Source organism: Camarhynchus parvulus, chromosome 8, assembly GCF_901933205.1.
Source record: "Camarhynchus parvulus chromosome 8, STF_HiC, whole genome shotgun sequence".
Taxonomy (NCBI): Eukaryota; Metazoa; Chordata; class Aves; order Passeriformes; family Thraupidae; genus Camarhynchus; species Camarhynchus parvulus.
The window spans coordinates 24112297-24136655 of record NC_044578.1 but is presented as its reverse complement, the minus strand read 5'-3'; the positions used below and the strand labels follow the sequence as shown (position 1 = coordinate 24136655).

Genomic DNA, 24359 nt, shown 5'->3' with positions numbered 1-24359 from the left:
CACTGCTCTGTCACTGTCCCCTCCCATGGAGCAACAAGGGCTCCTCCAGTCAATCCTACCAGCTAAAACTCCAGTTTTTTGGTAGCAGTGTTCACATGTTCAATACTTCTCCATCACAGGTTTTGGTGTGGTACCAGTGCTTTCCTTGTAATACAATATATAGGATTGTGAGGCAGAGGAACCCCCTGTTCTTCCCCCAGGAGCACATTGTGGAACAGGTCCTAAAATCCGAGCTCACACACCTTTGTAGTGGAGTGGAGTTTATCTGGACAGAGTTTGTAAAACTGGAAAAAACAGCTCAATAAACAACCCTCTTGTAAGGGAAATCATTGTGAAATTGCTGTTTACCAACATGATGTTACACTGGAAGGTGTTTAATAGCTTCCAAAACTAATTTTTTAGATAACTTGTACAGAAAATGCTGTTGGACTCATTTCCTGTAGTTACGCCTTTCACTATCTTTTTGTATTTATCTCCAATGACAGCCCACAGAGGAGGACTCTGGAGAAAGAGTTGAAAGAGCAAAATGAAGTTGTTCTGTGCAAGGAGCAAACTCCTGCCAAATGAAAAAAGGCCAATTTGAGAGGAAGAGCAAACAGATCTGGAAGTGTAGCAAGGCTGATTCCTGGCAGTAAAGACAGGTTGAAGAGGACTTGAAAGGAAAGGAGTAGCTGCTTGTGTTTGTAGACTATGATCAAAGTCTTTGTAGCGCTACTAAGAGTTATTGTGAGTGGGGAAGAAAGGATTTGCTGTAGTCAGAGGAGAGGGTTATTGCTGTAATTGAGAGATGGTTGAGAAGTTGATGCTCAGGTACATAAAGCTCAGACTTTGACTTCAGTGTAATTGGGACCTAATTTGAAGATGTTGTCTGAGTGTGTATCTGTGTGTCAGAAGCATTTGTTGAAAGACACAAATGATGGCAGAAAAGTGGGAGAGTTTGGGGTTTGCCAAGTTGAACAAGCATCCATTGTGTTTTTCTCAATTCAGCTTTAGGTGATCAAAGGACTTTGTCAAAATACTGAAAAAACCTGTGGAAATGGGCAATTTACTCATGCAGCTCTAAATCATGAAAATGTCTCAGACTTTAGCATGGCTGGTTTAAATTCCAGTTTCAGGCTGGAGATTTATTGATTGGTTGTTTTTTATTGATTTCTTTCTAGTACACAAGGTGGGAGCAAAACCAGTGCTGTGTGATTTATTTAGACAACCTGCAAGGTTTTGTAAACAAACAGGGGCTAATCCGGCCGTGCTGAACTTCACTGCTGACCCTGACTGCCCAAAAAACTGCTTTTCTTCTCCAAAAAGCTGATTCCCAGCTGGGTTCAGCCTGTTTCCATTAGCTGCTCTGCTGGTGTGCTTTTACATACTGTGGTAATTAATTTTGCAATGGGCCCTTCTGTCCTGTTTATCAATCTATATATCAAGACCATTTGGGTCATATCAGCTCTAAGTAAAACCCAGCTTTTGCTATTACTTGTAGTATCTGCTGAGACCTTTTCTATGATTAAGAGAGATTTTGATTAGCTGAGGTGCCCAATTTGACGGCAGTTGGAGGTTTTTAGCAAGGTTGTGACTGGCTTTCGTTAGAAGTGGCTTTTTGGTTATTGCTGATGGCTCTTTGCTTGTCTGTAGTAAAGCTACTACAGGTGGTTAAAACACCCATGATATTACCTTGCTGTGCATTTGGGCTGGTGAACACAAACCACCTCTGTGTTAGAGCCTCATCTTTTAAAGGACAGCATTGTTTATGCATCCAAAAAATTTTCAAAACATGAGCTGTGAAATGTTAGCAGTAATATTTTGGCATGGGTTTGCAGGGTTACACCCAGCTTGAGGTTCTCTATCAGTCTCTGCATCACTGAGAGCATTGCAGAGTAACCAGTAAGAAAACCACCAATATTTCCTTTTCAGCAAGGCCACAGCAGCTGAGAAAAGCAGGCTGGCCTGAAGGGTTGGTAAATAGTGAATACTGGTGAGCTAATTCTGCTTGCAGACAGATGAGGAAGGATGAGACAGATGAGGAAGGATGAATAAATTTGATGCAATCAGAGTTATTTACAAGGTTTATATTTAAAGTCCCGTTCTTTCAAGTGAAAGAGAAATTGAAGTGATGGTTTTGTTGCAGATTTTTCCAGCCCATCTCTTTCCCATAAGCTCTCAAGCATGGGACTTGCTAGGGCATCTCAGCAAAACCCATCTGGTTCTGGTGCAAGGAATCTTTGTCCTCCCCTGCTTATCACTGGGGCTCCTGCAGTCCCTTCAGTGTATGTTTTAATGTTGTTTTCTTATGTTATTTTTGCTTCTTCCATTTCAGTCAGTCATGCAGTGGCACCAGAGACCTCTGCATTTTCCTCTCTGGACGTGGGGAAGTCTTGTTCCTTTGCCTGATTTATGTGAAGAGGCAGTTGTGAAGGAGCCTTGATGCTGTTTGGAACTGGGCTTTTTTACATGCCACGTGTTTTTTACATGTCCCTGTGTTTATCAGGGACAGTGGTAATGGGGAATACTCATGGAATTCTTTACTTCAGGGATGCTGGTTGGCTTTGCCTCTGAAGCTGGAGATCCCAAATTAGATCCATTCCTTTTTTTGAAGTTTTTACATACAACTTTGTGTTTGCCAGTTGTTCTGCTGCAGTTTTGCATAGCAAGAGCTTGGCCTTGCTTGAATTATGGGCTGTGCAGTGCAAATCTCTTGGTACCTCTCAGATGTTCTCTATGAGTGGAGTCCTTGAGACATTCTTGTGATGGAGCAGGAGGGCAGGACTTGATTTGTGTGACTGTTGTGCAGTAAGTTGTTCAAAGGTGTGGAGGGAAGCTTGTCTCAGTCCTTAGCAATGAGAAGTTATTAAGGAAGCCAGCTGCATCTCACTGCATTGCAAGACTACTGAAGCCATCCAGAACCACAGATGTGCAGTGCTTATATACAGTGAAAATTAACAGATCCTCTTCTCCTTGCACAGCATTACTTCAGAGCACTTCCTAACCTCTGCTGTGTACTCTGAACAGCCCCTTGGCTTGGTGATGTTTGTGATGCCCCTATTATTTAGCTATTCATAAACTATAATTTGAATCTATGTTAGTGCTGAAGTGCACCTTTTTTATCCATGTGCCTTTATCTGTAAGCAAGTCTCCTTTGCTTTCCTTTCTAACACTAAACTTATCAAAGCAGAATAATCTGGCACCAGTTGTGCACTGAAGATGTGAACGTTGAACCCAATGATCTGAGAGGTGATTTGTGTTAAGTGTGTCGAGACATACAAATGTGTTTATAAAAATCTGCAGCCAACTGCAGGGATCACATTTAACCCTATTCAGAGGGCCTGGCTGGATGCACTGCTTGGATGTTGAGATGATTAGAGCAGTGCTGCTGAAGGTGTGATGTCTGAGGACACATTTATCTTTGGCCATCAGCTGGCACTCTCTGGTGTTTCCTTGCTGTCCCAGCTCTCACCCAGAGGCCTGTGCCTCTCAGTTTGCCCAGGCTTACAAGGGGCAAATGAAGTAATTCACTAAGAGTTCTTGTAGTCCCTGTGGAGCAGCAGCTCTGCATGAATGGGGAGCTTCTGCATGTGCAAGAACTGAAAATGTCTCTGATTTCTCCTCAGGAGCTGCACTTAAGCCATTCAGACTCTCCAGCATTAATGGAAGTTGGTGAAGAAGGTGCTTTAGGTTTCCAGATTTCATTGTGGTGCTGAGTGATGGCAATGAGATCCATCTGGTTTTGGGCTGAATCAAAGCTCTCCGCTGGATCAGAGACTGAAGCCCACAAGGCCAGAGGAGCCTTATCTGCCTGCAGGATTCTCCACAGAAACAAAGCACAGCAGCCCTCACCCATCCATGCATTTGTACATCTCATATCCTGACAGGTAAGTGGAAATGTGCCAGGTGCCTCCTCTGCACCCCAGCTGGGGGATCCCACAGCCAGTGCTGTGTGTGCTGCTCCCACTCGTGGGCGACAGCGGGGCAGGCGCTGGGATTCCAGCCTTGTAAAATAATCCATGGATTTCAACTGTTGCACTGTGCAAAGTTTTTCTTGGCAGCAGCCTTGGATTTGAGCTGCCAGAACTAGAAACGCCTCTGAAGGCCAAGGGCTCCAGAACTCCCCCCTGGACCCTGGGAGCAGTGTCCTGCCTGTAAGTGCCCCGCCGATGTGGGCAGTGACGGCTGCATTACTCAGCATCCGCCTGCGTTTCGCACCCACTGTCTGGATCTGACTTGGAAGTGGACATTTCCAGTCAGGCACAGCTGCTCTGGTCTTTGCTGAGCATCCATCTCACCTGATGACATGTTTTCCCTTTAGCCAACAGTGCTGTGCATCCAGCACAGGCTCGTTACTGTACCCATGCAGTAGCTTTTCACTTCAGCCAGGGTGTGAAGGAAAACAAAACCCCAGTGCATTTCCTCTCTCCAGGGGTTGGCAAGCTGGGTCCCTACAGAAGGTATGATGGGCATTCCTTACCTGCCTCTGGTTCCTGAACACCTGCCTCTTAGGGTGGGTGTGAGATACCTGATGCTGTGCTGGGGTTGGCATTAGGGCATCAGTCACCTTTAACAGATGGTGGTTGTGCATTTTCCATCCTTTTTGGCCTCAGTTGGCCCTGGTTTCATCCCTGAACTCCTTTTCTGGCTTTACTGCTCTCCTAGACCTTAGATTTGGAAGGAATCACATGGGTTTTTCCAAAGAGCTGTATTTAACATGCAGTTTCTTTTGGCTTTACCAAGAAAGGATTGTTTTTGGGAGGAAGAGTGAGTCTGGTTGTGTTCTGGCAAAGGCTGGGGTTTAGTAGATGTTTTCCTGGAATACAGGCATGGGCTGAGTGCCCTGGGCACTGCTGCAGCAAGCAGGGGGCTGGGATCCAAGGTGTGCCCACCAGGAGGTGAGCCTCAGGAGACTTGTGCCACAGCTGTCACCCTGAAACCAGCCCTAAGTACAAATTCCTCACTATGGGAGATACATGCCGTGGAAGATGGCAAAAGAGGGTTTGTTTGATCCTGGTAGTGTAGTTAATGAAATGTTGTTGTTTGCACAGAGGTGAGGGCCAGGAACAGAGTCAGGAGCCTGTGCACAGGACAGTGTTTCAGGGATAAACGGGCCTGGAGAAAATGCTGCTCCAGGAAATCCAATAAGCAGGGGGAACACTAGGCTTGTGCAGAAGGAAGGGTAAGCACAGGCCTGAGGTAGCAGTGCAGCATTGACTATCTGTTCATTAACTGCTCTCCCTAAGACCTCCCTTTATTTTTGAAGTATTATTTTTCTGGTGGCATTGCTCTTAGGATGCTGTTATTAGAGAGCGAGTTGTTTGTGATAGGAGGGCATTTGCAAATAGTTTTGTGACAAATGATGTGGTGACCATATGGGATGGCAGTGAACCTTTGTGCAAATATTGCTGCAGTCTAATAGAAGGGCTTGGACAAAGTGACTGTACAGCCCTGAGACACTGAAAATTGCATCTAAGGGTTGGGCAGCCTTATACAAAGTGGTAATAAACACAGTAGAATACCTGTTGTATTTAAAATTTGGATTTTTGAAAGCAGGATTTTTAACCTTTAGCAAACACCCAAGTTCATGTGGGCACATAAATATGTACTAACCTGCCCCTTGCCTTTCAAGTTAGACCAAGAAAACTAATGATAAGCAGCAGCTTTTGCAGCCTGTCAGCAACAGGCCTATGGAGGTAGAGCAGCAGCAGGTACAGTAGCTCTGAGATCTAATTTAACATACTTGCAACCTTTTTAATAGCATAGAAATGAAATCTGTAACACAGCTCAAGACGGCCAAAGAAAAGGCCATGGCACAAGTTCTCCTTTACTCAGCACTTCCCTTCTGAGTTCCTGAGTGAAAACCACCACGCCCACAGTGACCCACATCTCACTGGTCCCTCAGTCCTGGCATCAGCTCAGGGTAAGGAACACCTTCCACATGGACAAGCAGCTCCTCCTTGAGCTGGCTCCTGGAAAGCCTGGATGAGAAGGCAAACTTGGAGCCATGGCTGTGATTAAGTGCCTTCCATCTGGTAAGTGACTGTTACTTTTAGGGTCAGATTGGTCAGAAAGGCTGTCAACTCTGTTGGGGTTTTTTCCCTTCTCACAAAATATGTCAGAGTAGAAATTTTTGTGTTCTGGGAGTGGAATTAGATTCCCTTAAGGATATCACTTTCAGTCTGATTCTCATCCTTAAAAGACACTGAGGTAATTACCTGTACCTATTATAACTTACTCTCATTTCTCCTTCCCTCATGTCTTTTCTATGGGATTTATCTTCTTTGAGCTGCTTTTATTTTTCAAGTCAGGTTTCCAAGAAGCAAGCCTGTTCAGTTTAAAGTCTGTAACTCAGATAAATCTGCAAAAAGTGCAAAGCAATTTTAAGTCATCCTGGTTTTGCAGGACTGTAGGGGGATAGAATATAAGAAAATAAAGATAGTGTAGAAAGTAATCTCACCCCTAAGGAGTTGCAGCTGGGCCAATTATCAAAGATTAGGAACAGGCCTGACTTTAACAGGCCACAGCTGTAAGCAATGAGAAGAAGATGCTATAAAAGAGTGGGGTGGCTAGGTGAGAGGGGAACTGGAGTTGGTTGGCTGCTGCGTGAAGAAGAAAGAGTCAGTGCTCTGAGGAGGTGCCCACGAGAAACACCAAGGAGGTATGGAACTTTTGTGGTAAGGAGACAAAAGTATGGAACCCCTGCAATAGGATGACAACACAGGACTACTTCACTTGGTGCACTGGAAAGGGAAGAAAAAACAAGGGAACAACAAGTGGGGATGTCTAACATTAGTTAATACTATACAAGAATAGAGACGAAGTTCTACTGGGAAACAATTTGTTCTTGTGGCTGAAAATCTACTTTAAAGCTGGTGATAGTCTCTTACTACCCCAGAGTGCCAGGAAGAGGGAAAAGAGCTGCAGCTGCTCCCTGGTTTGCTGGGCATGGTACCTTCTGCATTGTCCCCTGGCACTTAGGGCAAGAGCTTTAGAAATGGAAAATAAGTTTTACAAAGATAAAACTCCCAGCAGTCTCAAAGTTGATGGGAACCTTTATTTTGATTATTTTCATTGTACTGACATTGTCCTTTTATGCAAACTTAACTGTAAAACACTCTTGAGATACTGCATAGAAAATACACATAGGAAAAACCACATATATACACGCCCATAAAAATAGAATACATCTTGGCAAAATTACTTGTGTACAGTGTATTGACATTATTGAACCAAACTTACATCACCTTTGGAGAAAAATGTTCCATGTGCGTAAAACCCCAGACCATTTACTGAGCTGGGAGTATGGCAGTGGATATGGGTTTGGGTTAAATAAATGGCTATACCAGAATGGCAGAGTAAAAACAAGTTATAAAATACCTGCTCTAAAAAGTAGAAGAAGCCATTTTGTTTTTTTCTTCCAAAAAACAGCAACATCTCTACACTTGCATGGAAACCAAAGGTACCAGTTCCAAATTCTCCTGTAGATTCGTTAGCTGCAAACAAACTTTATTGTCATTTGTTTCAGCATTTGCAACCCTTGGGCACAGTGGCATTTGGTAGGTTGGAGCACACAACATAGTATAGCACAGCCCTAATTCTATTGGGTAATTGATAAGGAAAAAAAATCTAATAGATATACAATTTAAAACACTTAGCAACCTTTAAAATATGTAGACCACTTGAAATTATGGGTTTATTTTCTTCAGTTACTTTCGGTGGAGGCTGCTCCTTGCTTATTGCTTTGACTACATGGATTTCTCTGCTGCTTTTCAGAACATACTGTGGAAAGTGACTATTCCAGTGTAATAAATAAAGCAAGTGGTAACAGGTCCTCAAAGCCATGGATCTTCCTCTTGAATTGGAACAACGGAACTGGAGAGGCAGCCTCCAGGAAGCAGGCAAGGAGAGAAGAGCACAGCACCCTTTGAAGTGTGGTGGTTGCCCATGTGGGGCAGGCAGCAGAGCAGGCTGGAGCAGCCCTGGCCCTGGGGAGGGAGGCTGAGCTCAGTAGGGGAAGGCGGAGACGGCGATGTAGATGATGAAGGTGGTGCGGTACTCGACGCTGCCGTCGGCGCTGTAGGACAGGGCCCGCACGCCCATGCGGTACGTCCGGGGCTCCCGCAGCGCCCGCGTGGTGAACACCACCCCCTTCCAGTTCTCATCCCGCAGGGCAAACGGCACAGCAGGGTCCTCCTCCGCCATCAGGAAGGTGGTCCTGGGGTGCATGACTTGGTCGTGAGTGTAGGCCACCAGCCGGATCAGATCCTGCCCCGCAGCGATGCCGAAGGGCAGCGACAGCAGCTTGTACTCCAGGGCGTAGGTGCTCAGGTCACACTCCAGGTCGTTGGCTGGGCAGCTTTTGAGACAGAACCTAGGAAGGAGCAGAACACTTTAGCCCAGGGAGAAGGCACAGTATCTTAAGTACTGGGATAGGTCTTAGAGGAGAAATTCTTCCCATTTACCCTGCTGCAGATTAAAGCTTCACTAGAAGTGCTCATTCTTCATCCACTGTTCCTTTAAAGCTGCAGCCCAGTTTAATGTCCCTTTTTGCCTCAACAGGATCATTTCAGAAAGATGTTGGCTGCACTGCTGTCACTGATGTCCATAGGGTAAGTTTTACTGACTGTGCACTTAAACATTAGAGTGGCAAGACCTAGTTTAAAATGTTCTGGGCAGCATTTGAGGTATGTGTCTGTTAGGTCATAAAGAATTTGGAATGAAGGGCAGAATAAAATTTACTTTTATTAATCAAAAGATAAATATGAAATCTTTGCTAGTGCCGTTTGCCAGTGCTATTGGAGGTCAAAAGACATGACCTCCATATCAGCGTAGATGTCACTGCAGTTGAGTTTGATCCCAGAAGATGGTTTCTGACTATGAAAAAAACTATTTTTCTTTGAGGATATTGAAAGATAGAAATATGGGGAGTTTTTTCCCAGAACAGGGAAATAACAAAGCTTAACACAAACTTAGAATTATTTTCATGACACAAAGTATATATCTGATGCTTTGAACCTGATAGCAAATCAGGCCATCAGAGAGATCCAGATTAGATGTTAGGAAGGAATTCTTCCCTGGCAGTTGAGGCAGTAGCACAGATTGCCCAGAGAAACTGTGGCTGCCCCCATCCCTTGGAAGTGCCCAAGGCCAGGCCGGACAGGGCTTGGAGCACCCTGGGCTAGTGGAAGGTGTCCCTGCCCACAGCAGAGGATGGAACTGGATGTTCTGTTAAGGTCCCTTAAACCCAAACCATCCCAGTATTCTCTGACTCTATGACCTCCAATGTCAATGCCTTACCCTTTAGCTACTGTGAGCTCTACTGGTGTCAGGCAAACTTAAATTTTCTCCTTTAACAAGCACAGGTTAAGGAGCTGAGCTTGGGACAGGTGAGAAGGGGGTGAGAATAGAACATACCCAGAATGTGGCTCTCTCTGGTAGCTGGGTGGACAAGGAGTGTCTATGCACTGGTAGCTTCCTCTCATGTTGAAACACATCTGATTTGATCCACAATTTATGTCCTCTTCAAGGCACTCATCAATATCTGGATGGAAAAACATGCACGGGATCAACTGCTGGTGGAAGAATTAAAGGGTGAAAATCAAAGTGAATAAAGGCTGAGCAGGGCCCAGAATGTGCCTCTGTTTGACCCTAAAGCTTGGAGCTCAGTGTGTAATGAGAAAGTCACAGGGGAACTGCAGAAGATTAGAAGTTGCAATTGTCTAGTTTGCTGATGTTTTATGAAGTGTGGCATGTAAAAACTTCTGAAATTTGGAATGCTGACTCTCACATAGCCAATTCAGAGGTGGCTCAGCCATGTGCTGGGCCTGGTTGGTGTCAGGTTTCTCTGCAGAGCCCCCCAGAGCCCTGCAGGGATGGCTCTCCTACCTTGGCAGGTTTTGCCGTTGGGCATGAGGCGGTATCCGGCGGGACAGACACACTGGAAGCTGCCCAGGCTGTTCCTGCACTCGTGCTGACACGTGTCTCTGCTCTCACACTCATCGATGTCTGTGGAGAGAAGCACCAACACCTCAGCATTCCCTGAGCCTGCCATGAACACAGGTACTTTCCCCCATTTATGTACTGCAAGCATACAGACAGAGCTGGTGGGAGTTGGCTGGAGCTCTTTTTCTGATGGGGTTGAACATCTAAGACCAGAGTGTCCTCTTCCCTTACCTGTGCTATTCCTTGTAACTCTGCAGGCACTAAAGTCAGCTTTGAGGGGCTCCTTATGTAAAGTCTTCAGAGCATATTAGCATGATTTAGACACAGATAATTTGTAATTATAATGGCTTTTGAAACATCTGCCTAGTTCAGGACAGCAGCAAAGTAATCTCAAGCAGGAGTTCAGACTTGAATGGCTAAATCAGTGGAAGGAAGATCTTTGCTTCCCCTCTGTCTGACTGGCAGGGGTTGCATTAGATCACAATGCAAACAGAGAAGAGAAACAGATGCGACTACAAACCTCTGTGCTGTTAGCAAATCTTGGTGGTTGCCTATAGAAAGAATTTTCTTTAGCGAAAGCATCATTTGGGGTATTTTCCATATTTTAAAACAATAGTTTTAAAATTTAGATATATTTATTCAACGAAATGAAAGTTTCATGGAATATTAATATAATTAATATTCATGGCATTGGCATATTAACTAATTCCAGCTGGAAGCTGGGATGAAGATCCAAATTTGAAACAAACCCTTCCTTCCCTCAGAGATGTATTCCTGGGTCTCTCAATTAAACTCCTATACCATAACAATCCACATGGATGTGACTACTGAAAACTCTCTGTAGCTTAAATACGAGGTCTGATTTCTATCCATGCTCACTGAATTACATTGCAACCCCTTTTCTTACATAAAATAATAATTTAAAAGCTTCTCTGCCTGTTGCCTGTGTGACAGTGGCAGTGCTGGCAGCGGCCCCAGTGTGATTGATTCTAAAATGTTTATTCCAAACCTTTCTTACACAGATTACTGCTGCCAGTGGGAGTCTGACAGAAGTGCTGTAACTAGGCTGGGGCTACTGGTGGCTTTTGGAGTGTGAGAGGATTCACCAAGGTGAGCTACTGTGATCAGGAGAAAGACAATAACAGAGGGAAATACTTTGCACACAGGTAATAAGCAGCACAATTAAAACAAGAGATTATAAGGAGGTTTGAGAACATTTTTGCTACAATGTGAGCAAGACAGCAGAGACCAGAACATGCAGAACCCCTGAATATTGGCCAGGGTAATAGAAAACACAACCCCAGCACCACAAACCCTCAGCCCCTGGTATATATCACACAGTAACCTAAGAGTAAGGCCCAAAACACAGTTGCATAGATAGGACTGACATTTACCTACACATCTGGCATTTCTTGCCTCATAGCCTTCAGGACAAGTTTCTCTAAGGTTCCTTCTAGTCCTGGAGAAAGGTATTCTGCTGTTCCTATACTCTGAGAAGGAGCTGTAGAGATTTGAGGAGTGCCTGTAATAGTGCTGCAGTTGCTGGTTGTCTCTCCCAGGGGAGAACTGAGCATAGTTATAGCTACTGTAAAAGGCACCCGAATTTGGCACCCTCTCCAATCCGGCGCAAGATTTCCCATCACCCAGTAACTGTTGCCCAGGTGGACAGAAACACTTGAAGCTGCCGGGGGTGTTGGTGCAGTGAAGTGCACAGGGTTTAGGCACTTGTTCACATTCATTAATGTCTGCTCATGTGACATGATCCAGAGCCCCAAACCATGTGGAAAGGAGAGAAAACAAACAAACAACAACACATAACTATACGTATATATATACACACAGATACTTATCTCAGTGTCAGGAACAAGCTGAAGACATAAAAGCAAGATTTGGAGGCAGTAAAACATGGAGAACACTAGGCCAAGCAGGCAGGATCCACTGTCCTGGACTGTAAGAGACCTTACATTCTCCCACAGGCTGATGTGACTGTGCTCACCAGGACAGGAGCCCTGCTGAAGCCTTGCTTCAGCCTCAGCTGCTCAATACTCTCTTAGTAATTGGGATTTTTCCTTAAGTGCTCCATAGATGAGTGGAAGAAGTTGCTGGTCCCTTCTTTAAAAGATGATGCTTAACACAGAGCATTCCAGAGAAGTACAGTGTTAGAAATGCCTTACACCCCACACTAAGGGAAGCACAACAGGCTCTGATGTGGTTATTGTGCCTTGTGCTAGGGGGAATCCTACAATCATGGAATGCTTTGGGTTGGAGGGAACTTACAGCTCAGCCAGTGCCACCCCCTGCCATGGGCAGGGACACCTTTCACTAGCCCAGGTTGACTCAAGCCCTGCTCAACCTGGCCAATGGACACTTCCTGGGATGGGGCACTGAGCTCAAGAACATGTTTCAAGGCTGCAGGGGCAAGAGGTTGGGTACCTTCTGACTTTTGATGCTGTTATTGGTCATTCCAGCTGTGACAGGTTAGAGACTCAAGAGGTATTTAAATAGTATTTAAAAATCAATACTGTCAGAAATATAGTAGAACATTAGGCTGCATTTTTATGAAGTGATTAATATTTGATACATTTAAGGTTTTAAATGCATAGGGGGATATTAATATTTAAATGCTTTAAGAGTTGGAAATCCAGAAGTAGTAATTGCAGTGTGTTACAATATTTTCTAGCTGTTATTTGGCAAACACACAACTGAAACCTCACATATTTGTGGAATTATCCTTAGGGTAGAATTTTCAGGTGTTACAAATAAGAATTTCACTTTAAGTATGACAATAACTAATCTGAATTTTAATTGTATTAATCTCAGCATGTGCTTAAGATGAAAATGTTATTATTCATATACATGTAAAAGAAAACTAACTCAATCATTTCCTTAGCACTCACAGTGCTGACTTTTACATTCTGTACCTACCTAAAATAAATGAACACTGATGTCTTTATGACAGCCAATGTCCTTGGAACAAGTTGTGGATAAGTAATAGAAGATTTTCATAGAAATTATGAAAGACAACAGGTGAAAATTTGAGCAATTTCTTTTGCAAGAGCAGCCTGTGCAATACAAAGCAGAACTGACTGCAGGGAGTCGCCAGCACTGGTTCCAGGGCTGCCCCTGTGAAATGAGGCTGCTGAGGCATGGGAACCCTAATATTTATAAGAACAAGGTAAAATTACTTTGAAATTGAAATAGCTATATTTTCAGGCTTTCTCTAATTTAAAACACAGTACCTGATTTTATTCTAGCTAGCCTTGCACGTGTAATCTGCATTGTAGCAGCTTTTAGCAAAGCCCTTCCATCTATGTGGAAGGGAGAGAAAACAACACAGCTCCCAGAAATGCTGTGATTCAGGTAAATGGGCAGACAAAGCTCTGTGGGGGTCACAAAGGAGAATCTTATCCCCATCCAACAAACAAAAAAGGGAATTGTGGCACAAAGGGCTTTACCCAGGGTAAAAATGGCACAGGCAGGAACAAAATTCACTACTTCTGTTTTAGTCTGAGCCCTGCTTAGTTTTCAAATCTTCCCCATGCTCACTGTCAACAATGACAATAAAAACTGGATTTTATGAACAAAACTAATACTTTGGATGAATCTATATTTTAAATATATATTTTAGGAACATAAAAATTCAAAGGATAAAAATACATTAGGAGGGAGCTTTCAGTGACCCTTGGTCAGGAGGCAGCTTTAAGGCTGCTGGTGTTTTGTGAAAACCTACAGTCCTAGACTTTACCTGGCTTTTTCCTGTCAGAAGTTTAAATGGCTTAAATATGCGTTAGGAGTCTGGGATTGGTTTTATTTCAGTACAGAGGCAGATGGTGGAAGTAATATAATATCTTATATAATGTAATGGTCTACAGCCAAACACTTCTTAGTGCAATTTAATCTCTTTTAAAAAATCCCAGACATTCTGGCTTTTGACAATCCAAAATCTTAGGTTGTTAAAAAAAAACCACAAAACTATTTATCACTTAGGAAAGCTAATCTTGAAGTAGTCATCAGGGAGGAATGCTTTTCTGACATGATACATAACAGCAACCAAAACCAGCCTCACTTGGTGTCACAAACTCACATTCAGAAATCCTCACTATCAGGGTAGGTCAGCTCTTACATTTTACATATTTGACATAAATGCAGTAAAGGTGTTGCTAAATGATCCTACTGCCTTCCCGAAGTCTCTTAAATGCCAGGGGAAGTGCTTATCCACTTGCCCTGGCCCCACACATTAAACTCTCTTGCTCCAACATCAGAGCTCCAGAGCCTCCTGTAACATGGGATAAAACCCTGGGTGGCTTTATGCCAAGATGGCACAGGGAGTGACTGCATGGCTGGCATTCCTGTGAGTGCCAGGGATCCTATTCCTTCCCTGCTGGGAGCCACCCATGCCAGGAGGGGAGCACTGAGGGAGAAATGCAGATCAGTTCCCTGTGCTCTGCCTGCTGGGGAACACCCCTGGCAGTCCCAATCGGGGGGATAGGTGTACTTGGGATGTTCAGGAGCCAAAGTCTGTTCTGGGTCTGCTGGGCCTCTTGCAGCTCCTTGGGGTGTGCTCCCTAGGGGAAGCCACATGACTCCCTGTGTGACTGCCTTCAGGGCTGAGCCAGGGCACAGCCAGCACATCAACAAACCCCACCTGATTTTTTATGACTGAAACCTCCTGTAGAGTGGTCATTTGCCATATCCATCCACCAGTGCTCTGAGACCCTTTTACACTTTGTTTTCAAAGCACAGCCCCAAACCAATCTCTGTTTGGAACCATTTAGCTCCAACTGTTTGTTTAGAACAAAATGCTTTGTTTTAGACGGCCAATTTGGAAATGCAGAGCAAACTTGTCTCTGCAGCATGGTGTCGCCCAGGGACAGCACTGCTGGTGTGTTGCAGCAGAAAGCCAGGCAAAGCAGAGCACAGGAGTGAGTGGCAGCTTACCCACGCAGGGCCTGTGGGTGCCCTGGGCGCGGAATCCTCGCGGGCACACGCAGCGGTAGCTGCCGCGGGTGTTCTCGCACAGCTGGTTGTAGCGGCACTGGTGCGACCCCGAGCGGCACTCGTCAACATCTGCAGCACACGGCAAGGCAACAGTCACAGCTCTGCAACAGCCCCACCGCGGGAGGAACCTGGGGCTGCTCCATCCCTGCAGCTGTCCAGGGACAGGCTGCATGGGGCTTGGAGGAACCTGGCATGGTGGATGGTGTCCTCGCTCACAACAAGGGGTAGAAATAGGTGATTTTTAAGGTCCCTTCCAGCCCAAATCATCCCATGATTCCACTGGAACCAAAGCTTTGGTACCACCTACAACATCAGCTGTGCTTAAAACCCTCCCTGATAAGCAGGGAGGATAACCTGTGATCTTGATTGAGAGCTCCTGAGGCAAACTCTTAAGAAATCATTCCCACAGAGCAAAACATTTCAGTCAATGAATAACTGAGAGAAATCAAGGTTCCAACACAGAAAAGACACACCAAGGGAAATCTTACTGTTCTTGCTTAAGAACAATGGAAAACTAGAGGTGGCAAGGATGCACCTGCTTTTTAATACCAACTACAAAGTTAAATACAGATGCTCCATAAGCAAAAACAAGTTGCTGCTTTAGTATGTGCAAATATTAATAATTGAAGATGGACAATCTTCAAGATTATTTATAAAAATAAATATCATCATTGTTCCTGTGTTTTCCGGAGCCACACAGTGCATTAATGCTTCTACTCACCAATGCAAGTCCCGTTCTCTGTTTTGGTCATTCCAGTGGGACACAGATCAATGCACTTATAGCCACCACGGGTGTTCTTGCAGAGCTGATCAGGCCTGCACACATTCTGCCTGCACTCATTGACATCTTATTCAAACAAAAGCCAAAAAAAAAAAAAAGCAAGATTGGACTTAATTATGTAATGAAATTACCCTGTATCCACACATTGAATCACTTCATGCACATGGATCAGTCAGCCCAATTCTTGCTACCTGTGGTTTTCAGTGCTGCTTGACAGATTCCAAAATGTACATCCATAACAGCATTTTCTTTTATAAGGCAATAGAGCAGCAAATAAATGTTGAACTTTGTCTACTGGAAAGAGGGAATGGACATTCAGAACTTCATCCCTACCTACGCATTTTCTGCCCTTCAGCTGGAATCCTGGGTCACAGCCACAGTGGAAACTTCCTATGGTATTGAAGCAACGCTGATGGCAGGAGTTGGACTCTTGACACTCGTTAATATCTGTAGAACAACACAAATCCTTGGCACCAGGGCTGGGACTTACCCTGTGGGCACTACCTGAGCAGGGTTTGGCTGAGTTCTGCTCAGGTGTTTGCTGCTCTCCCATCTTTGCACAAGAAAATTCACATGGGACACAAACCCAAGAATGCTAATTTCTTCCCTGACAGAATTTTAAGATTAAAAAACAAAACAAACCTATAGAAAAACCAAGCCCTCAAAAATCCACAACCTTAGGAATGAAAATGTATAGACAGGTACTTGGAGGTGCCTCTAACGTGAGTTTCAGCTGCAGAGAGCAGCATTGCCAGCTGCAGAGAGCTGATCCCCGAGGTGTACCTTGGCAGCTGAAGCCGTCGGGCGTCCGTCGGAAGCCGCTCCCGCAGCGCAGCACGCAGCGGAAGGAGCCGGGCAGGTTCTCACAGTCCTGTCCTGCATGGCAGCTCTGCCCCCCCAGAGCACACTCGTCGATGTCTGCAATGGGAAACGAGCTGCAAACCCTGCCCAGCCAGCACAGGGACACACCAACCTGTGCCTTCAGCACCAGCGACTAGAAGCACAAGTAGTGTTTCTAGTTGCTGGTGCTGAAGTGTCCCAAGTAGTGACCACAAGTACATTCAGCTATGAAATAGAATACCACCAATAAATTGTGTTCTTATAATGAGAAAACGGCCTGAATAAAATCTCTCCTTAGCAATTAAAGTGCCTCTTGAGGCACTTTTAAGGCCTTCAATTATCTAAAGGTCATTTGTATCCAAGCTGACCCCAGCAGCGCCCTTCTTACCCTGACACGTTCTGCCATCAGCAGAGATGGTGAAGCCTTTGGGACAGGAGCAGTAGTAGGATCCCACAGCATTGTGACAGGTGTGGGAACAAGGATTTCCCACAGCACATTCATCTTCATCTGGAACAAGAAAGTGTTTGAAAAACCAGTGAGACTTCCCAATCAGTCAAACTACTCCAATCCGATCCTTCCTCAGAGGTGTGCAACAAGTAAAGCCCACAGGGCAAAACCAGATCCAGCAATTCCCTTCATCTGCAATCTTTCAAGAGGTAATGAAATAAGTCCACAAAATTATCTCAGATGATTTCTCCCTAAAACAACCCTGACTCTTAGAGAGACAGCCAGGGTGCTCATGTGCTTCTCTCCACCTCCATCTCCCAAGCAGGAACATGTGGGCTCCTGTCTGAGGTGCCAACACTCAGCCTTTCCTCCACACAGGTCATCCAAGTCTTTCATTGCTTTGCAGGCTCAGTGTCCTCCAGGTGTACCTGGAGTACTGATTTAAAAGCTGTCTAGGCACTACTCATATTGTAGGTGAGGACAGAAGTAACATCTTCAGCTGCCCTTGGATCCACACCCTTCTAGCAAGGATAACTCACACTTTTTGAAGTGCATACTTTGAACTCTGTATAAAGGGGATGTAGGTTCTGGTGTTTAATAATGTGTCCAGCTCTGGAGCCCTCAGCACAAGGACCTCTTAGAGCAGGTCCAGAGGACACCATGGAGATGTGCCAAGGGTTGGAGCCCCCCTGCTCTGAAGCCAGCCTGGGAAAGCTGGAGGTGTTTACGGGAGAAGGGAAGGCTTCATGGAAATTTTAAAGCCCCTTCCAGCGCCTAAAGCAGCTCCAGGAGAGCTGGAGAGGGACTGTTTACAGGGGCCTGGAGTCACAGGAAAAGGAGAATGGATAACCACTGCCAGAGGGCAGGGATAGATGGGATACTGTGAAGGAATTGTTCCCTGAGATGGTGGGGAGGCCCTGGCACAGGGTGCCAGAGAAACTGTCCAAGAAGTGTCCAAGGCCAGGCTGGACAGGGCTTGGAGCACCCTGGGCTAGTGGAAGGTGTTCCTGCCCGTGGCAGGCATGGAAATAGGGGATCTTTAAGGCCCATTCCCACCCAAAGCACTCCAGGAGTCCATGGTCACACCACCCGTGCCAGTCCTCACCTGAGCAGTAAGGCCCAGACGAATCCAAAGCAAACCCTGCAGGGCACTGGTTGCTCCGGTCCCCTGTATGATAAAGGAAGCACACATCACTTGTGGATAAAAATATGGCCATTTCATTACTTTAACACTAAGAACTGCAGCCCAGCAATTTTACAGTATTTATTATATTTCAACACCAAAGCAGAAACTTTTAAATCCAGCCTTTAGTGGTTTTTCTGCTTTGACATCAAAAGTCAGTATTGCATGGCTTGTGCTGGTTTGAATAACACTGAACAGGTGTGTGGGGGTCCCCTCAGAGTGAGCTGCAAGTCCCATCCCAGCCTAATGCACCCTGGAAAGTTTCTTATTGAAAGAATAAAGACCATTCAGTTTTACTTCACATAACAAGAGAACAGTAGACCCAAACCAAATAAATGTCACCATGTACAAATCTTAGGAGGTCACTGTAGAAGACAACCATGTACTACAAACTGCAATGAAAATCTCAGGGAGAGACTACTCAAAGGACACAGGGCTTTGCCTGCTTGAAAACTGAAATTAAAAAAATGAAATTTAAAAAAATCCCAAACATCAGTATATTAATTGTTGGAAGAAATAAATGCAAGTTAGTAAACGCTTAGCCAGATCTAATCACAGGCATATCTTGAGCCAGAGACTCCCCTTTATCACCTCTTTTTAAATTAGAAAAAAAAATGTATTTGGTTTTCAAATTGTACAATGAGTCCCTAGTCTGGCAAGTGGGAAAACCCTTATTTTACTTAATTTAGAATCTTGTTACTGAAAAGAAAGAATGAGACAGGCAATCCCTCTGTTTCATTTACTTCCAAAGCTGAGTAATTTCCCTGCCACATTAAAAAAAAAGAGGTCAAACAGCATTAAAAGAAGTAACAGGCCAGTTTGCTCATTAATTAGAGCTTCTCAAAGGAAATTCTGCTCACCTAAATCCATGCCTGTCCCCTTTGGTCACTCAGGGTCATAAAAGCCAGCAGACAGCAGTGCTAACTAATAGTTAATTAAGGGTTACATCAACAAGGTCCTGTGATTTACACTACAGCTACCCAAGTTTCACAGAATTTTCTTTTGAGACTACGGTGACTCAATGAATCCTAGGAAGAGAAGATACTCTTTCCCCATTGTTTGATTCCTGGGAAGGCCTAGAACAATACCTTTTGCAATGGAAGCCTGGATTTTGAAAGCCACGGTCTCCTGCAGCGGGTGGTACTCTGTGGTGATGGAGGCAGCGCGCAGGGTCTGCACCAGGAAGGGCATCCTGCCCTTGGAGGGGTCGTAGGTGATGGAGTGGTTCCACGTGTAGGGAACGCTGACCCCATCTGCCGTGAAGAGCCGCGTGGAGTGCGCATGCAGCTGCCCAGGGCCCGTCTGGATGTAATCCTCTGTGTAATCCTGCAACACAACCCTGGCCTTCAGCTGCTCCCACACCAGCACCACCTGGGCCTGTGCTTCAGAGCTGGGAGATGTGCTGGACAAAGGGGCTCGTTTTAACCAGTGAACAAAGGGTATTGCACACACACAGGTCCTTTTCACTCTTATTTTAACTGTTGAATCCTAACACTGCCTGGTCTGTTACTTTAAAAAAAGATACAGACTGATGTACTGAGGATCCTCATGGTGGAAGCCAGAGCAGAAGATTTCTAAAAAATATCTTACTCCTCAATAACAATCTTTTGAGGTTAAAGTATTTGGTTTTTATTCAGATGCTGACAAATGTGCTAAATAAACAAGTGGTGGAGAAAAATTCTGTCACTGAAACAGGGTATAAATATTGGACATACTACATATTGCAGTTTTACAAAATATCAACAACTTCAGGTATATTTACTGCATGGTGGGATTAATACAGTAAAATACTGTTACTAATTACTAAGAGAGGTTAAAGATGCACCTTTCTAGCTCTGCCGAAAGCAACCCTGACATGCCAGCCATCAATAACTGCCCTGAAGACCCTCCTCAACACTACCTGCCAACACCTCAAACTCTTGAGAGACTAACACCACCCTCCTCATGAGAACTTTCTGCTTTCAAAGGCAACATCAGCCTCATCAGTTCAACCAGGCACAAAAGAAGTCACATACAATACAGGCGGTTGCAGGATTCAGTGTTTCCTGCTTTCCTCTGAGTGAAAGAAGTTCAGATGCATGAGAGCAGGGGTGGTACCTGAAGCAGCTTTACCTTGACACTGACATCAGCCACCGACTGGAGCTGCAGCACGTGGCCACTCACAACAACATCCAGCAGCAGGGCCCCGTCCGTGTCCAGGCCCCGGGCGACGTGTGTCATGCGCAGGATCTCACCTGGCAGTTTAACAGCACACTCATTTGGCACACATTCCCAGCAGTGACTCCCAAAAGCCACATGGAATCAAAACTGCAGTCCCCTGACCAGTTATTTATACTTACATTTTATAAGGTGTACCATGCCAATGAGAAAAAACATGACACATTTCAAACTACAGCTCTAAAAGATGGAATAAAGACTCAGAAGGCTACAGCCAGTCTGAAAATATTAGTGTAAGCACAAGACCCAAATGGTCCTCTGCTGTCTTTTAAGAAATGAAGCATCTATCTGGCTTACTGGACATAGAAAGAGCTGATCTACCCCAGGCAACTCACCAGTTGCAAACTCCACTTGAGTTTCTCTCTTGAAGACAGCATCAGTGAGTGTAAACCCATTCATTGCTTCCCCTATTTCTTTGGCAGTTGTCCAATAAACCGGGCTGAGTATGGAAACGAGCTTTCTCATCGCTGGGCCTGAAGGAAACACCACAGATAATCGGGGAGCTTTGATCTCATCACAGACCCACATGCACAGGAGCCAAATATGAAGATCTAGAACTAGTGTAACCCTTCAGATTTAAACCAGAAGACCATAGGTATTGGTGTATTCAGAGAAAAAATTGATCAAAGTCAAAGAGGCCTACCAAGGGTCCGAGGGACATTTGTGATCTTTGCCTGTATCACTCTGGTGTCAGAATCCAGGCTGTCCGTTACTGTGGCGTTCAGGAAAGCAATCCCAAATTCCACATCATTGATATTGCCAATGATGCTGCCCTTGGCACGTGCAGGCCCACCTGTGCAGGGGATGGAGGAGAGGCAAAACACAACCCCATGTGATAAATGTTGTTGGGTATTTTAGGGGAAGAGAGAACTGAGCTGGGCAGGGCAGATTTAAGCCCAAACAATTAAATTACCCAGTCAACTGGCCAAGATGAGAGATAGCACCAGTGAAATCAGGAGTGCCACAGACTTTCAGCACACTGTCACTGCAGGCAGGCTGTAAATACTCACCAGGACATGCTTGGGTGTTGCACCTGGATATCTGGGAGGAGTCCCCAGGGCAAGGACGGCCACGATTCAATGGGGCTGGGCTGTTGCACAGGCGCACTCGGGTCTGCTCTCCTCCTCCACAGGAAGCAGAGCACTGGCTCCATGATTGCCACTGCCCCCAGTTTCCATTCACTGCAGAATAAAGAAAGCAATTTTTCAATTTAAATGCTTCAGGCTGTATCAGTTATGCTGAAGTCAATTCCTTCCTGGAGGAACCAAGGTTCTAAAGGGACAGCTCAAAGGACAACAAAACCATTGTAACAGGCAGGTGTGAACACTCCTGCCATCAGAAACACAGATTCCCAGACTGGTTTGGGTTGGAGGGACTTTAAAGCTCATTCAGTCCCACCCCTACCACAGGCAGGGACACCTTCCACTGTCCCAGAATGCTCCAAGCCCAGTCCAACCTGGCCTGGGACACTTCCACAGGTGGCCTACATTTGTCATGTGGAATATCCCCTGATGCCTCCCGGGGAAAGCTGCATTGCCACTGCTGCTGTGAGCACTGACCTGGGCACAGGTCTGTGCTACACCTCTGGATCTGCACGTCAGCCCCAGCACAGGCCCTGCCACCGCTGGCCGGCCGTGGGTTGTCACAGCTCCGGTACCGCCTTGTCTGGCCCCCGTTGCACGTCCGACTGCAAGTTCCCCAGCTGCTCCACGGGCCCCAGTTGCCATGAACTGCAAGAATAAGTCAGATTTGATCTTCCTCAGGGATTTAAAACCAGACAGTCAAGCTAGAAAAGTACTTTTGTTGGAGAGTAACTTCTTAGTTTTTTTTCCCCAAAAGAAAACCACCAAACCCAGAGAGTGGGTGAACAGCCCAACCCAAAACACTCACCTGGGCAAGGATCACTGTTGCAAAAATCCATTTGTATGTCACTCCCCTCACACTTGTGTCCCCCGAACTGCGGGGCTGGGTCGGAGCAGTGGCGCGTCCTCTGCCTGCTGCCTCCCCCGCAGGACACGCTGCAGGAGCTCCAGCTGCTCCATGGGGACCACTTCCCATCCACTGGGGAGAGAGGCACAGCAGTTACAGCCCTGAGTCCAGCAGAAACACAGCACAGCAGTGCTACATCAGGGAAAATAAACATGGATGGCACTGCCTCTCTACAGCATCTCAGCCACTCAGGGATTTCTCCCCAGGGACCTGGGAGTGGGTGAGAGCTGGACCAGCCCTGGCCATGCGAGGTGGGACCAGAACCCCCCATGCCCTGGGCTGACTCCCCCTGTGGGCAGCAGGGGAGAGGGGATTAAGCCTGTCTGCCCTTCTCAGGTGAGACCCCACCTGCAGAGCTGCTCCAGCCCCAGGGCCAGAAGCACAGAAGAACATGGAGCTGCTGGAGAGGGTCCAGAGGAGGCCCCAGAGCTGCTCCCAGGGCTAGAGACCCTCTCCTCTGGAGCCAGCTTAGGGTTGGAAAGGACCTTAAAGCTCGCTCTCTCTGGGAGAGCTTAGGGTGTTCACCTGGAGAAGAGGTGGGGTCCATTTGCAGGTTCTATAGCAGATGCTATGTAGTGACAGTCAATGACAATAAAAAGCTTGAAGAGGAGTTTTTTCAGGGATTAGACTTTTAGAACCAGAAAGCGTTAACCACGAGCGAAGCAGAACGGGGGGCGGGAAGGGGAAGTTTGGTCTCACCTGGGCAGCGGCGGCGGAAGCAGAGCTGGAGCTGCGTGTCGGGGCCCGGGCAGCGGGGGCCGCCGTGCGCCGGGGCCGGGCTGGTGCAGAGCCGCGGCCGCGTCTGGCTGCCCTTCCCGCACGAGGTGCTGCACGGCCCCCAGGGGCCCCAGGGGCTCCACTCGCCGGCCACTGCAAGGGCAGCACAGCTAAACACTGCCCCAGAACGGGCACACAGCCCGGATATCCCTGATCCCACACACTGCCCCAGAACGGGCACACAGCCTGGATATCCCTGATCCCACACACTGCCCCAGAACGGGCACACAGCCCGGATATCCCTGATCCCACACACTGCCCCAGAACGGGCACACAGCCCGGATATCCCTGATCACACACACTGCCCCAGAACGGGCACACAGCCGGGATATCCCTGATCCCACACACTGCCCCAGAACGGGCACACAGCCCGGATATCCCTGATCCCACACACTGCCCCAGAACAGACACACAGCCGGGATGTCCCTGATCCCACACACTGCCCCAGATTCCTGTTTTCAAGAATTCGTGCCATTCAGTTAAAAAAAAAAAGAGCAACTAAAAATAAGCTGAGATAATTTGGGTTTAGAGAAACAAACAGACCTGTATGTGAAGCCCCTCGTGCAAATAAGATTAAATTACTCTTCTCTTACCTGGGCAAGGCCTAAGGTTGCACATGACTGACTCCAGAGCGCTGCCCTCACAGGGCTTCCCTCCGTGCTGAGCTGGGGGGTTACTGCAGGTCCTGCTCCTTGTCCTGTTCCCTTGGCCACAGCTCCTTGAACACTCCTCCCACAGCCCCCACTCCGACCAGCTCCCGTCCACTAAGAACCAGAAAAAGCCCAGTTTTCATTAAATAATATTTTTGCAATATTTATTGAAATTTCTTCTTTCCTTCCAAAATTGATTACAACTACTTAGAAAAATTAATCTGCCATCAAGATCCATGGTGATAAAAGTCCATTGTTTGGGAACTTAATGCAAGGCAAATTAAAAGTGTCAATTCATTGTGGCTTTTCAGTACTTAAACAGCATTTACAAAATAGAGGGAGGGAGACTTAGATGGGCAGACAGCAATAGGACACGGGGGGAAAGGTTTTAAATTAGAAGAGGAGATATTTAGATTAGGTATTTGGGAGGAATTGTTCTCTGTGAGGGTGGGCAGGCCCTGGCACAGGGTGCCCAGAGAAGCTGTGGCTGCCCCTGGATCCCTGGCAGTGCCCAAGGCCAGGTTGGACAGGGCTTGCAGCAACCTGGGACAG

The 24359-nt window shown here is 46.2% G+C and overlaps 1 protein-coding gene across 2 annotated transcripts in view; it reads right to left on the bottom strand.

The window, feature by feature from the left end:
• Positions 1 to 7016: 7016 nt before the first annotated feature.
• Positions 7017 to 24359, bottom strand: part of HMCN1 (hemicentin 1) — a 164438-nt gene continuing 147095 nt past the window's right edge. The window contains exons 89-107 of one of the 2 annotated variants that reach the window (XM_030953929.1): positions 23751 to 23921; positions 23080 to 23250; positions 22282 to 22452; positions 21951 to 22121; positions 21402 to 21572; positions 21035 to 21184; positions 20727 to 20864; positions 20287 to 20408; positions 19263 to 19500; positions 18097 to 18159; positions 16932 to 17051; positions 16487 to 16621; positions 16037 to 16150; positions 15644 to 15769; positions 14863 to 14991; positions 11319 to 11669; positions 9868 to 9987; positions 9397 to 9523; positions 7017 to 8353 (exon numbers count right to left, since the gene is read on the bottom strand). In XM_030953929.1, coding sequence (XP_030809789.1) covers positions 7987 to 8353; positions 9397 to 9523; positions 9868 to 9987; positions 11319 to 11669; positions 14863 to 14991; positions 15644 to 15769; positions 16037 to 16150; positions 16487 to 16621; positions 16932 to 17051; positions 18097 to 18159; positions 19263 to 19500; positions 20287 to 20408; positions 20727 to 20864; positions 21035 to 21184; positions 21402 to 21572; positions 21951 to 22121; positions 22282 to 22452; positions 23080 to 23250; positions 23751 to 23921 — 3155 coding nt within the window. In that variant the 3' untranslated portion in view covers positions 7017 to 7986. The remainder of the gene's footprint in view (positions 8354 to 9396; positions 9524 to 9867; positions 9988 to 11318; positions 11670 to 14862; positions 14992 to 15643; positions 15770 to 16036; positions 16151 to 16486; positions 16622 to 16931; positions 17052 to 18096; positions 18160 to 19262; positions 19501 to 20286; positions 20409 to 20726; positions 20865 to 21034; positions 21185 to 21401; positions 21573 to 21950; positions 22122 to 22281; positions 22453 to 23079; positions 23251 to 23750; positions 23922 to 24359) is intronic. The other variant, XM_030953930.1, reaches the window with a different exon arrangement.